General features: G+C 44.0%; 1 protein-coding gene across 3 annotated transcripts in view; it reads right to left on the minus strand.

Moving 5' to 3' along the window:
* SCG5 (secretogranin V) overlaps positions 1-15,626 on the minus strand; it is a 55,681-nt gene that overhangs the window by 12,837 nt on the left and 27,218 nt on the right. For all 3 annotated transcript variants that reach the window (XM_025884466.2, XM_025884464.2, XM_073876760.1), the window contains exon 3: positions 2,951-3,100. In XM_025884466.2, coding sequence (XP_025740251.1) covers positions 2,951-3,100 — 150 coding nt within the window. The remainder of the gene's footprint in view (positions 1-2,950; positions 3,101-15,626) is intronic.

Here is a 15,626-nt window from a genome sequence, read left to right on the forward strand (position 1 = left end):
ATTACAGGAGGTGAGGTTCTGAAATTAAGTCCCTTTTTTCTGTCTCTAATGTGCTTTTAGACAATAGCTTCAAAGGGTGGGCGGCAGAGGAGGGGGTGTGAATTTTGCATGGGGCTGGGGAGGGAGGAAAGAGAGTCCTTTTGCAAAGGGATAATGAGGCCTCAAAGTCAATGCTAAAAGGAGTCCACAAGAACCAGCCAGATAGTTCGGTCTCTTGAGCCTGCTCTGAAGCCTTCCAGCAGCCTGAAGCATCTAGTGTCTTCACAGGAGGAAGCTCGTGTGGAGTCATTAGGTTTGACCAAACCCCTAACGTGGCTCCCCACTTTTCACGGAACTGCTTATCTAATTTCTTCATCTACAGCAATTACCATGTAAGAAAGAGACAGCCAATCCAGAGAGTTCAGGCAGTCTGCATAGGGCAGCTTAACAACCTGTTCATAATTGTTTCTCCAGGACTTCCGAGTGGGCCTGGACTGCAATGTAGAGATATAGCCCTGCTCTGGGAATGGCAGTATCTCAGGGCCTGAAAACGTGCCCTGGGATTCGCATCCTACGCCTGAGGATGTGCTCTCTGTGATCCGCTGCTCTATCCAGGGTGGCTGGACCACGATTCAGAAGAGAGCATGGCAGGGGAGGGGGAAGCCAAGGTTTTATTCTTGGATTGCTCAACTGTGCGGTGTCATGATTCTCATTGAGGCATATCTCAAGCAATCTCTAAACAAATAATGTCTAAATTTTGCCAACGATTTCCTTTCTAGAGTGAAAATAATGGTAGAACATAGAGTGAGAAACATGTTTGCTTAGTGTCCGGATAGCAAAGAAAAATGGCAGACAGTGTGTGACAAGGAAGAGTCTGGCAGTTGTCATTTGACCCAGCTCTATCAGCCCTCCTGGACTGCCCTGTCTCAGAACTCCTGTGTGCATAAAACTAGTGCTTGATTACACGGATCTGGACTCTTTCCTTTCCTAGGACAGTCTAGAACTGCATTTATGTTTTTGAAGGCACTGACTATGTCTTCATTTTACTGATGAAGAAACTGAGGCACAGGGAAGTAGACTGACATACTATAGTTAGGACTAGACCTCAGATCTCTTGGCTCAAACTCCGTCCAATCTCCTACAACAGTGGTTCTCAAACTTCAGTACGTGCCAGATCGCATGGAAGGCAGGTTTCTGGGACCTACCCCAGGAGTTTATGACTCAGTGGGTCTAGGGGAGAGCCTGAAAATTTGCATTTCCCACAAGTTTCCAGGTGATACTGATGCTGCCGGAAACCTGGGACCAACCTGGGACAACACTTTAAGAACTACTATATCGTACTGTATCTAATCAGTTTAACCAACTCCCCATGGAGACTGTTGCTCTTCAAATTCTGGACTGGTCTTTCCTCCCACCCATTCAAAACCCTACAAGCACATAAAATGTGGCTGCAGTGATTGGCTCTGTGTAGTGATTCAGGTTTTCCAGCAGCCGGCCCAGTATTTCTCCATTGACTAGGTTACATCCAACTACTCTGGTTGCTCCAGAGGCTCTGTGCCCCATAGAAAACAGACACCTACCCTAAATGAAAGGAGGAGTATCTTTCAGGGAAAGCTTCTTCCAGAGAAAGCCTGCATTGTGTTTAAGAAAATCTGAGGGGCCGGAGCGCCTGCGTGGCTCAGTCGTTAAGCGTCTGCTTTTGGCTCAGGTCATGATCCCAGGGTCCTGGGATCGAGCCCTGCCTCGGGCTCCCTGCTCAGCAGGAAGCCTGCTTCTCCCTCTCCCACTCCCCCTGCTTGTGTTCCCTCTCTTGCTGTGTCTCTCTCTATGAAATAAATAAAATCTTTAAAAAAAAAATCTGAGGGGCCAATACTGTCAGAATTTTCAGAGCAAGACGTCACGGTGGTTGAGCACACCGTCCTGAATCAGGTAGACCTGGGTTTGAGTCTTGGCTCCACTACTTGCTAAGAAGATAAGCTTGGACAAGCTATGGCCTAAGCTTCAGTTTCCATACATGCAAAGTAGGGGTAATAAATACCAACTATTGTTATTGTAGGTTTGGGGAAAAAGATTATTCTGGTGCTAGAAGTTAACACAAGCCCAACGAGAGTGATGCGTTATTTACTAGCGGCAAAAACTAATTCTAATCAGGATGCCATTTAATGAATCTTTACTTTGTGAAAGGCATTGCACTGAGTGCTTAACGTGGATAATTTCATTTAATTCCCACAACAACTCCCATTTTGCCAATGAGGAAACTGAGGTGCAAACTGGTTAATTAGCTTGTGCAAGGTCACATATCTTGACCTTGGTTTTGAATTCAGGTAGTCTGAGTTTAAAGCCACTACTCTTAACCACCAAGGTTAGCTGCTCAAGGCCCACCATAAGGGTAGTCCACTCACCATTCATTCTCTTTGGCATCAGGGAGTAGGAAAATGGAAGGGAGATACGAGAAGCAAAGGAAAGTTTCAAGCTTCTCCCTTAACCAACTTCTTATCTTCCTGGACCCACTGTCTCTCATGCCACCTCCTGACCCCAAGGAAATATCTCAGGATTGATGTTGTTTGTGACATGGATAAAATGTCAACTGTCAAAGGAAGTAAGGAAAAACAGTGGACATGGATAATCCACAAACTAGTAAGTTCCAAAGACACTAAAAGTGGGCAGCAGCTGTATCACAGAAAAGGCAAAAAGAAAATCTTTCTCCATTTTTATTAAAAGAGTAGCAAGTGCAGAAAAAAGCATCAATTCCTAAAGAGGGAGAAAGACTGAAGGTAAAGCTTCGGCAAGGGAATCTTATGTGGGTGTATCTGACTGCCAGAACACACCAAGGGTTCTATAATAAATTAGATCTACCTACAAAACATAGGGGGGGGTCATTAGGATAAAAATACTATTTCTCAGAATACTTGTAGCAGATTTCCTCCCAAAGACTCTACCATCCATGAGAACCCAAGGGCATGCCCATTACCTGTTTTTCCAGCCGGACAGGGATTTGGAGGGTCCGGGTAGCCCTGATCTTCACTAAAGTCCTTAGGAATGTTGTCACCAGTCAACTCTGCCACAATGTTTGGGATGTTGCCAAAAGGACCCAAGTGCTGAAGACCTTCATGGGCTCCACCTGCCAGGGAATCAGAGTAGTTCACTTCAGTGCAATTAAATTCATTTCAACCAATATGTACTCAGGCAAAGCACTGTGATCTATACTGTGGAAAGAGAATAAGAAATCGAATAGTTCCTGCCCTTTAGGGCTTAAAACTTTAGTTGTGGAAACAGACACATGCCCCCACATGTACCATTTCCACACAAGGCATTAGATACGAGACCTAATAGAAATGTTAATACAGCATCATGGGAGCATGGTGAAGGGAGAGTTTCATTTGGCTGATAGGATGGGGAGGGCTTCCGGGACGAGCTGGAACTTGCGTGGCACTTGGGGGCAGGGTAGAGGAAGAGACAGGGAGGCAACTGCTGCCAGGCATGGGAACAGGCTGAAAGACAACACATTTCCAGAAAAAGAAAGAAAAGGGGCACCTGGATGGCTCAGTCATTAACCGTCTGCCTTCAGCTCAGGTCATGGTCCCAGTGTCCTGGGATAGAGCCCCACATCAAGCCCCCCATTGAGCCCCACATCGGGCTCCCTGTTCAGCGGGAAGCCTGCTTCTCCCTCTCCCATTCCCCCTACTTGTGCTCTCTCTCTCTCTGTCAGATAAATAAATAAAATTTTAAAAAAAAGAAAGAAAGAAAGAAAAAAGTCACTGTCCTCCGCCACTTAGAACAACAACTTAAAATTTGGTATATTTTCTTCAATCCTTTCTCTTCTGCATATCTCTTTATACTTAAGTGTTTATTCATGTTCATTTAATATTAAAGCACAAGCATCTGCCCATGTGGCTGCGTGGTCTCTTCTCACATAATTACAAATGGCTATGTTGTTTTTCTATCCAGTGGCTGTACCACAACATATTAATCATTCCCCTATTGTGGGGCATTTAGTGTTTCCCAATTTACTCTTAGGAATTTAATTTTTTCCATATTTTGGATTAATATTTCTCAGGATAGATTCCCAGAAGTCAAATTACTGGGTCAAAGGCCATAAATATTTTTATAGGTCTTTATATTATATTGCCACGCTGTTTTCCAACCTGGAAAAGGAGGTACCAATTTATAAAATAAGGTCAACAAAATATGAGAATACCATTTTTATAATATCTCTACCAGCATTGGGTTTTATAAAAATAATTTTTGTTTTCCTTGCTAATTTAAAAGGTGTTTGGAAAAATTACTCTCTTATTTTTAAAGTCCTTGATTACCAGCTCAAATATATTTCCATGTGTTTATTTACTAGCTTTAATTTCTTTTTTTTTAAGATTTTATTTATTTATTTGAGAGAGAGGGAAAGCACAGAGGGAGAGTGACAGGGAGAAGCAGACTCCCTGCTGAGCGGGGAGCCTGACGTAGGGCTCAATCCCAGGAGTCGAGGATCATGACCTGAGCCGAAGGTAGATGCTTAACCGACTGAATCACCCAGGTGCCCCGTACCAGCTTTAATTTCTTTATGCAAATTGTCTGTTTATGCTCTTGGAATTTTAATCATTTCTCTTATCAAGTTGCATGAACACTTTACATAGTAAAGATAACAAGACTTTGGCTGTTAACATCTCCTGCAACCACGTTCCCATTTCCTCTGACTCCGAATTCTGGTTATTATAGCAATATTTTGCAACCGTAAGTTTTTAATATTTATGTAGTCAAATATGCTCTTGTTATTCTCCTTTGTGATTTCTTCTTGTCTTTTTAAATTTATAAAATTGGGTGGCGCCTGGGTGGCTCAGTCGTTAAGCATCTGCCTTCGGCTCAGGTCATGATCCCGGGATCCTGGGATAGAGCCCCACATCGGGCTCCCTGCTCTGCGGGAAGCCTGCTTCTCCCTCTCCCACTCCCCCTGCTTGTGTTCCCTCTCTCGCTGTGTTTCTCTCTCTGTCAAATAAATAAACAAAATCTTTAAAAAATAAAAAATTAAAAAAATAAATTTATAAAATTGTTGCCTTTTCAGGAGTACTACCAACAGTTGGATATTTTAGTTTTTCTATTTTTCTTTCTTTCTTTCTTTCTTTCTTTTTCTTTCTTTCTTTCTTTCTTTCTTTCTTTCTTTCTTTCTTTCTTTCTTTCTTTCTTTCTTTCTTTCTTTCTCTCTCTTTCTCTTTCTTTCTCTTCTTTCTTTCTTTCTTTCTTTCTTTCTTTCTTTCTTTCTTTCTTTCTTTCTTTCTTTCTTCTTCCTTCCTTCCTTCCTTTCTTTTTAGTGCATGTAAAATAATTAACCAATTATCCCACCAGCATTAGTGAAGTAATCCTATCTTTCCTGTTCAGGAAGCTTACTCTACCAGCACTATAGCAGACTATTTCTTGGAATGAATTCCTATCTAGTAATTGTATTGGGACATAGCTCTCTTAATGCAAAAGGTATATCTTACACATGAAGGGTCAAATCAAAATCAAAAGGTGCCTTGGTTGGTGTGCATGAATTTAGAGTCAAAATCAGGCTATGATAGCCACACTTCCAGGAGAAGGCTCCATAGCTCAAGGGTTAGAGCACTCGTCTCGTACAATAGCCACACGTCCACCTCCACAGGACATCTTGCCAATAGGTTATATTATTTAAGCCCAGCTGGATGAGGTACCCTTCTCCCCTGGATGAGATGTGTCAAGGTTATTGCTCTGACACCTGCTTTTTTGGCGTTTTTGACTGAACCAGCTCCCCTTTGGAGCAACACATTTTTTTCCTTTGGAAATATTAATATATTCAGTAGGATCATGGTTAGATCTTAGTGTCCTGGGATTCACACTGTCTTTGAAATGACCTTGTATCATCCTGTCTTAATTTATTACGTCAGATTAAAGTTGATCTTTAAAAGGATAATTGTACCTCCTTCAATTTCAAATTTCTCTAGCCCCCAAAACATAGATATCATCAAGTAGCTGGGTTGTTTCATTTACATTTATATTATATTTCATTGCTTTGTGATGGGAGTGAGTAGTCTGCAAAATTTCTACATTAAAAAAGGTATTATTTTGGGGCACCTGGGTGGCTCAGTCAGTTAAGCGACTGCCATGCCATTAAGCTCAGGTCATGATCCTGGAGTCCCCAGATCGAGTCCCACATCAGGCTCCCTGCTCAGCAGAGAGTCTGCTTCTCCCTCTGACCCTTCCCCCTCTCATGTGCTCTCTCTCTCTTTCTCATTCTCGCTCTCTCAAATAAATAAATAAATACTTAAAAAAAATAAAAATAAAAAAGGTATTATTTTTGGAAAATGTCCATGTGAACGTTTAAAATAAGATGTAATTTTGTATCTATCACAGTCTGATGGTTTAATCCTATCTTAATTTGATGGTTATGTGTTAAAATCTATTACTACTAGTAAGTCTCTCAACCTCTTATTCCTCGATGTTTTTGCTTTAGCATTTTGATAATATGAGAGTTGCCATGTTCGAGAGTATAAATTCTTCATTTTAATTGTGCTATTAATTGGCTATTGAGTAAAAATGTAATTGACAAATCATATTTCTCCCATTAGCCTTGCTGCTCTTCATTCTGTTGTTTTGCTGGGTAAATCTTTGATCATCCTTCTATTTGTAACCTTCTGTGTCTTTCTGATGGATTTTCCAATTCCTCCTGTGGTGCCTGCCTTCAGAGAAGTTCAAGGGATTCCTATTTATTAACCCAAGACATGCAAAAGGTTAAACAGATCAGCGCCCTTGGTATTGATACATTTGAAACTTTGTATAATCTTGGCAATGCATTCACCACTGTGTTTGCTATAGGGCATGCTCTCTGGTGTGTCAATACATGTCTCAACTTTTGAAAGCACCCTAGCCTTAAGTGCCAGGAATTATCCAACTTGGCTTAGGGGAGAATGCATGTCTTCTTAATGCTCCATTAGTAATTAATGAAGGAAGCAAACACAGTTTCCTTTACGGAAGGCCTGCCAAGGCTCTGTTTACCTCTGTGCACCAGGGCCATTAAAATGAATGCAGCACTTGTTAGGGAGTAGCAGATGTTTCTTACCAGGCAGATACATTATAACACAGGCTCTTTTAAAAACTACATTTAATGACCTCAAATCAAGAAACACTGAGGTAAGAACTGTGGGAGATACATGGAAGTAACAAATGCTATCCTTCTCTCTCCAGGAGCTTGAATTTTGTAGACAAGAAACCACATTTAGGTAATAATTAGAAAATGATATAGTTGAGTATGCAACCAAATGCTAGTTATCAGGTTCATTATGTTTAGATTATGTTAATTTCTTATACCTGAAACCAAGTCAATCAAAATGTTATGATGCAATGGATGCTCTTTGTTCTATTTGTCACAGTCTCAACCAAACACAGAGTTTAAAATCATTAATTAGTCAGTTTAAAAAATATGTATTGAGCACATACTACAGACTACATACCAAGACCTGGACTAAGTGCTAGAACCAGGTAAACGGGGGCCCTGCTTTCACAGTTTACAGTCTGCAAAAGATGCACAGATAAGAACACACTTGCAATGCAGAGTTGGAATGCACTTCTAATGTAACTGGGATACAGCACGATGTCACAGGCATGAGGGGAGAAACATCTAACCCAAATGTGGGACATGGAGGACTTCTTGCAGGAAGCAACATACCAGTGATTACGTTAGGTGCTGCAGAAGACAAATGTAAAAGACATGGTTCCTACTCTCTAACTCGTTCTTTATTCTAGATGGTTCTTCAAGGTTAACACAATAAGCCAGTGGTATATGATAAGATACATCCCCTGACATAATTCATTATGGTACAGACTGTAAATGATGTAGAAATTCAGGGAACAGAGAACCTGCCAAGAAAATACCCGTGAAAGAGATGACCCTTGAGTTGGAATCATCATCAAAGACAGGATCCATCTTTACAGGTAGCAAAGGAAGAACCACAAGTGAGAGCGCAGAGGCAGGTATAAAGCAGGGAAGTTTTGAGCATCCGTAATGAGCACTGTTGGGGAAGGGAGGGAGCTGGATGGAAGGAGAGAAGGCCAATGCCAGGCAGAAAAGTATGAATTAACATAGGAATAAATGGCAACCAAACTTTCTGGGCAGGAGAGCAATGTAATAATTGGATGTTTTTTACACAGAATGTTAACTTAGCAACAATTGAAAGCTCTTATTCCCAACAAAAGATGCATATCAGAATCACTTATGGCTTTTTTTTTTAAGATTTATTTATTTATTATAAGACAGAGAGAGGCACAGTGAGAGAGGGAACAGAAGCAGGGGGAGTGGGAGAGGGCGAAGCAGGCTTCCCGCTGAGCAGGGAGCCCGATGCGGGGCTCGATCCCAGGACCCTGGGACCATGACCTGAGCCAAAGGCAGATGCTTAATGACTGAGCCACGTAGGCACCCCTCACTTGTGGCATTTTAAAAGAATTCCAGTGCCCTCTACTCCAGAGCCACTGTATCCAAGTGCCCTTCGAAAGACCGCTGTATGAAGGTAGATTGGAAGAAAGTTTAAGACGTCCTGCTATGAGGCTGATGTTGAAACTCAGGGGTGGAGAAAGGAGGACTGGGGTTGGGGTAGCCACAACATGAGTAGAAAGGGGATTCCAAACAGTGCACAAAGGGAAGATGAGTCAAAGCCCATGAGGTTTCCAAAGTGTAGAGGCCCCCTGATTAGGGAAAATAATACCATTGGTAAAGACAGGATCTTTCACTACAGCTGTAAAATTATTTCAGGCAATTAATTAATTCTATCCTGTGATGATGCTTTATTATCTGTTTCCATCACAGCCCTAGCACTCCACAAATGTCTCTAGAATAAAGAGAAAATATTTAATTCTTGCCAAATAGGTTTCGGGCTCAGTTTTGTTTGTATAAACTTTGCTTTCTTTAATACAGTTGGTACCGTGCAGCTGTTTATTCTCAAGCTCCAGGCCACTGGTAGGTTTTCTTCGCATTATGACAGCAGTAAAGTGTCAGTTAGTTGTGTTCAGAGGCAATGGAAGCAGGGAGTGGGGAAGAAGGGGAAGAAGACCCAGATTGGTCTGATCCAGGCCAGAGCTCTTAAATCTCCTTGGCCTGCACTGAAACCCTCCGTAAAAAACCTGTTGAGGCACTTTTCCATGTCTTAGGGGATTTCTCTAACAGCGTTCAGCTCTTTTCTGCATTCCCATCCCCTGCCTTGTGCTTGGATTCTCCCTCCTCTGCAAGACCCTTTTAGATTGGCAATGCTGTTATTTCAGTTGGCTAATCTGGGCAACCTCAATTCCCGCTTTGCCACCCATAGGCTTGTGCAGTCTCAACATGGCAGCTCCCAGCAAGACTCCTAAGGACCACCAGCTGGGCCCTGCACCTCCAATGCTCATTTATCCAGGAAAGGGCACTAGCTTTTCTGGTTAATTTAAAACTCCCTTTAGTTTCAAATCCATTTTCTTGCCTGAGAATTTTGAAGATCGGTTGCCAGTATCTAGTAAATGAAAATATGAAAGTTTAATACCTACTGACCCAAAAAATTTTACTTGGCTTCCAACAGTCATGGTTTTTTTTTTTTTTTTTTTTTTGGTATCAGCTGAGTTGTTTAGTTGTTTAGTTATATAGTAGAGTAAACCTCTGGTATCACACCTTATCTTGATGTCATTTGACTCTCCTAAATGTAGTGCATTAAAAAAACAAAACAAAAAAACAAAAACGAATGAAGTTTCCAGTTAGGGTGACATTTCATGTATCTCTTTTCCTGGAGAATGTGGTTTTCCATATAGCATGCACATCACTGAAGCAACCACTTTAACATCAAGATTCATTTATTTAACCATTTTAAAGGAAAACTTTCACTATGAATTTTAGGTAAAGACTTTGATCAGCAGCTTGGGAATATGACTTTCCCTCCTCTTGATAATTTGGGACTGTTATTGGCCGTATCAATGACCACATAGTGTTGCAGCAGCGCGTTCTCAGTGCAGGGACGTGCGCACAGTGGTATCACCCGGTGACACGGTCCCGGCTACTATGGCTTTTACAGTTCTTCGTCTCCTCCCTCCTTGTCAGCTGTTAATCTTAGTCACTCCAGGTCCTTTTCATAATGAAGGACTTACATAAATAGTGGGCCTAGGCCTTGCAAATCCCCTCTTCTAAATGTGCTTTACTACACCCATAAATCACATGAGGATCCTGTCAAAATGCAGGTTCTGATTAACAAGTGAGGGGCGGGGCCTGAGACTCTGCCTTTCTGACAAGTTCTCAGGTAATGGTGATGCTGTCAATCCATATACCACACTTTCAGTAGCAAGGGGCTAAGAATCGAGAGAGCCGGACTTATTCAAATTATATATGAAATAAGATTAAATTATCTCTGAGAGAGACCTTGGGGTAATGATCTTGGTTCGTGGGCCTGCAACATCCCAGGGTTGCTGCTGAGAGGCTTTCTAAAATTCACTTGAGGTTTCAGAGAAAGGAGCTGTGGCTACCGTTGACATCCTTTTATTTAAGGATTTAGATTTATTCTAATTATAGAAGCATGTGCTCACATTTCACAAGGAAAGGATCCCGCTGCACCCTTTTTCATTCAAACAAATTCTGTGTGAGAATTAGAAATACCTCCATCTTGAAGGTTCAGTTCTCACATACAGGCGACGTCCTTCACAGAGCTTGATGACCTCACACCATCTAATGCAAGAGTCCCTCCTGGCCGGGACTGGTGGGGACAGATTTGGTAAAAGTCAAGGTTGGCCAGAAATGAGGAAGATAAATGGGGCCCGGCACCCCTATCGCCCTTTTGTACTCTTACTATTTCAGTTCGTTTCCAAGTACTTTTATACCCTCATTAAAAATGTTCCGTGAGTTCAGTAAGGCAAGCGTGACTACTCATAAGTGAGAAAGGGAGTCCTAGGAGATTGTTACTTGCCTGAAATCACTCAGCCAGTTAGTGCTATTTGGAGACCGGGACCCCAGCACTGTTTCCATTCCACAGTGGCACCAGGGGAGCCCCCAAAAGGCTCTATGCAGCCCATCCACTCCCTTTACGGGGCGGGGGTGGGGGGGGAGTCGTCCTCCAAAGATCAGCTCTAGCTCCAGAGCAGTCGTTGGTAGAATGACCTGTCAGAATAACAGGGGCCTCTCATATTTTCCAGCTCCCTCTGAGGCCCCCAAAGTGTCTGCGACCAGGAGGGACAGCTTCCCCCCCAACAGCCGGGCCCCAGCAGAATGATTCTGGGATGGGGAGCCGGCTGTGGTCCCCGCCACCGTGGTTACGCAGTGTCTGCGTGCCAGCCTCACGCCAGAGGTTCCAAGCCTCCAGACACAGCCCCGGCCCTGCGGACGCTGCCTCACAATTCAGTAACAACCCTGACAAGCTCGCAGCCAGCAGTCTCCCCCGGGCCCCCGCCCGGCCGCAGCACCACGCCGGGGCTGCCCATGGGCCCACACGAACAGGCACCGGCGCTGGGCAATAAAGGAGAATTGTGGCAGGGCTGCCTGGTGCCAAGGAGCAAGTCAGCCACCTCGTAAAAAGGCAGCTCCGTGGGCAGAGTCTGGCAGGGAGTGGGCACACTCTCCTGAATACCAGCCATTCAGCTGAAGGGACAGGAGCCAGCAGTTTTCACTTAGGTCACCACAAACAGCCGGCGCTAAAAATACCCTGCAGTCTGGGCCTTCGTTCCTCCTGCGCGTCCCCATGCATCATTTACAGAGGCACCACCGGCTTCTCTGCTGTTCATGGCCTGGGACACTGAGGCATGAGAGAGGTGATTCAGAGGAACGCTGCCCTGCTTTGGTTTGCCCCCTCACACTCCTGAGCCAGAGCGGAGCTGGAGGAGGGCAAGGAAACCGGAACAGAGGAGGCGGCAGTCCGTGGCCTCAGAGGCTGCCGAGCAGGCACCGATGAAGACGAGCAGGACACAGACAGCGTGCAGCACCGGCCTGACCCCGAGCGGATGAAGAGGAGCCCACATCCCAGGAAGTCCTGAGGGCCAACCTGAGGAAGCTCTGCTGGCCCCACAAGTTTTGTCTCTCCCCGCCCCCCACCTTGAGGTAAACACACACACTGTTATACAAAGTACTACCACTTCTCACAGGTGGGAGGACCAATCTGTCACCTGCTGTCCAGGCCACACCTCAGCTTTCTCCTTGGTGCAGCACTCAGGTAGTTGGGCTACACGTTACTGTTCACACTGGAGCACAGAAGACAGAAGCATGGAGAAAAGGCCAGAGAAAGACACACGATTTAGCCCTTATGGGGGGGTGGGGAGGGGGGAGGAAACACCTGAAAAAAGTGGCCAGCTTAAGGGTGGGATTTTAAAATGTTAGATGTCTAATATTCATGTTTCTGCTTCCCTCAGGCCAAATAATTTAAGTGAGCCAAAAAGAAGAAAAAAAATAGTCATTTCTATACATGTCCATCCTCAAAATTAACTATATATGAAGGCATTTTTGCCTTGATTCCTGGTAAGAAGTGAGAGTCCCAAAATTCAAACATATTATTGGAAAAGCAACTGATTTTCATTTACTGAGGACCCATAGAAAAGAGAGCACCTTTTATGCAAAAAACCTTTTATAGCTTCCTGTTGTTAAGACCCTGGGTTCGAGTCCACATTCTGCCACACTTCTGAGAACATCCCAATCTCTCTGGATCTCAATTTCCTTCTTCTGAATTTGGGGATAGTATGCTTGTGGGGGGATCAAATAAGAGATTATATTCAAAATGCTTAGCTCACTGCCTGGTAGGTATGTAGTAAGCACTCAATAAATGTTTGCTCCTTTTATTATCTCATCAGTATTTCCTAACAGCACAATTAACAGAGCCCAGACTAGCAATCCTATGTATTCCTCATTCTGATGATCCCAGCCCTGTATTGGGGGCAGCAAGCAAAAGGGGCTCAGAACAGCCAGGCTTTTTCTTCACAGCAGTGCCTCCTTCACCCACTTAAAACTAAGTAAGTTAATACCTGGATTCAACCTGCTCGGTTTTCTCAGGGCAGGCATCTTCCATTCTTGCCCAGGTGACAGAACTCCTTCCCTGAAGGATTTGTCATCAGAGTTAAAGGGGGCAAGACACGTCCACATAAACGTGTCCTAGAAGGAGATGATGAATGCAGAATCATTTACAGTTAGAGATGGGTGTTGGGGCTTCAACTCTCCTCCTTGGTAACGGAGCTCAGCTGAAGCTGTTTAGAATGGTGAGGACTTCTGTTGCAACATCCACATTCTCTAAACCCATGACAAGTGACCCCAAAGCACACAGCATTCGGTAATTGAGAAAAACAAAGAAATGATTCTATCTCTGCTGAATTGGCTTATTCATTGATTTGCCCCAGGGCAGGGGGCTGGTCCAGGCAGTTCGCAGGAGCCATCGAATGCTCAGAGTGCCAGCCTGGTCTCTCACAGGGACTTCCCCACACAGCCTGCGTCCTCAGCAAACGCCACGCCCGTCGCTTGGCACCACCCTAAAGGTGCAGGAGAGATCTGAGCCGAGCTGAATCTCCTGGCAGATAGGCAAAATAAAATTGTTCAGATAGTCTGTCTTGAAAGGCATTTGTTTTCATTCCTTTTCTTTCCTCTTCTGCTTCACACACCCCCCCTGCCCCCGCCCCATACTAGGATCTAAAAAACTCAGGCTCCTTTGGGACCAAAGGCAACATTATCATCATCGACTCGAAGGCACGCAAACAGTGCAGGCAGAAACTCGGAGGCGAACCACTGCATCTGTGGTTTTCACATCTACATATGGTCCCAATTTAGGATCACAAGCAGAGTTGTTTATTTTAGAAAAGCTTTTTAGTTCACTTTTAAGGTATTTTGCTTAGGCACTGCTTGCTTTTCAAAAGAAGAAAATGTGTATTTTTTTCCAAAGTGGTGTTTGTTTTGGCTGTTTGCTTATTTGCAAAAGTTCAAATTTTATTCTGCAAATTTAACTAATTCTCCTACAGCCACCACAAGCCCCACCCCTCCCCAACGCATCTGCACAAAACCCAAAATTAGAATAAAATACATTAATTTGAAAATGAGGCACTTGGAGGATAGCTGTGAATTTTGTAGGTTTTCAAAAAAGCCACTTTAACAGGTAATTTGCAGCAGCACTTTTAATCCCTTCATATAACTTTATTTGCTGCCTGAAGTGAAGTCTCTATCTGGCAATTTGTATGGAGGCCAAGTATGTTTCTGTACTGAGGTTAAGGCCCATTGGGGGTCCTTTAAAACCTTTATTCTATGATTCTTGCTGAAATTATATGACTTAACTGGGAGTCAGAGTAGAGTTTAAGTTGAGGTATCACTTATTGTTGAAAAAAATAATGTGACATTTAAACAAAATTGTTGTAGGGGTTTCGATTGAGTGAGGACATGGGGAAAACCATAAAAAAAAAGGAATGTGATCTTGCCATTTGCAACGACGTGGGTGCAACTGGAGGGTGTTCTGCTGAGTGAAATAAGTCAATCAGAGAAAGACATGTATCATTTGACCTCCCTGATATGAGGAATTCTTAATCTCAGGAAACAAACTGAGGGTTGCTGGAGTGGTGGGGGGTGGGAGGGATGGGGTGGCTGGGTGATAGACATTGGGGAGGGTATGTGCTATGGTGAGCGCTGTGAATTGTGCAAGACTGTTGAATCACCGATCTGTACTTCTGAAACAAATAATGCAATATATGTTAAGAAAAAAAAGAAGAAGAAGATAGCAGGAGGGGAAGAATGAAGGGGAGTAAACCGGAGGGGGAGATGAACCAGGAGAGATGATGGACTCTGAAAAACAAACCGAGGGTTCTAGAGGGGAGGGGGCTGGGGGGATGGGTTGGCCTGGTGATGGGTATTAAAGAGGGCACATTCTGCGTGGAGCACTGGGTGTCATGCACAAACAATGAATCATGGAACACTACATCAAAAACTAATGATGTAATGTATGGTGATTAACATAACAATAAAAAAAGGATATACACTTGGGTGGGCCCTTCAGCACCTGGTCCTGTCTAGAGTCCTACTGTCTCTAGTTATTGAAATCTCCCGACTTCATCTTCCTTTCCGAAACTCCACTTACTGATGATGTCCTTTGCCCAGAGCAAGAGCCCCACATCTCTGTTCTTGAAGATGTGCTGAATCCCATGTGCCATTCCTTTGGGTAAGGTTCTCCACTAACAGGGTAATGAGTACTATGTGGTCCTCTGTTCCTGTGTAATATATTTGCATCTTAGACAATTTCTGGGGCAATCACTGTAACTTAAAGCAGTAACTTCCTCACAGGAGTCCCAGGCCCCCTAGTGTAGCAGCTCAAGAGACAAGCGGGACAGTACGTGTTCTTGGGTGAGGAGAGAGGGCAGTATTGGGTTGGTCCCCGGCGGCAGGCAGAAATCAACGCAAGTAGAACATCAGTGGCCAGATCAGAGCCAAGTAAATGGCCAGGACGTTTATAATTAGTGATGGGGTGTGCAAGGAGCTAGCTTCCAACACACAGGGAAAGGTTGAAGGAGGTCTGCAGGAGCCTGGGAGGGCCAATAGGTGACATCAACACCAAGCCGCGTGGCAGCGGGAGTGATCCTCGGCCCGACTCACAGCTCTTTTATGGTTTCATCTGAGGCTGGACTTTCCCAGCCAGCTCGGGCTTTACAGGGAAGCACGACACTGGGGACCCAGGGCTGAGAAGCAGGTG

Source organism: Callorhinus ursinus, unplaced genomic scaffold, assembly GCF_003265705.2.
Source record: "Callorhinus ursinus isolate GAN/ISIS: 27379988/994484 unplaced genomic scaffold, GSC_fseal_2.0 scaffold25, whole genome shotgun sequence".
NCBI lineage: Eukaryota > Metazoa > Chordata > Mammalia > Carnivora > Otariidae > Callorhinus > Callorhinus ursinus.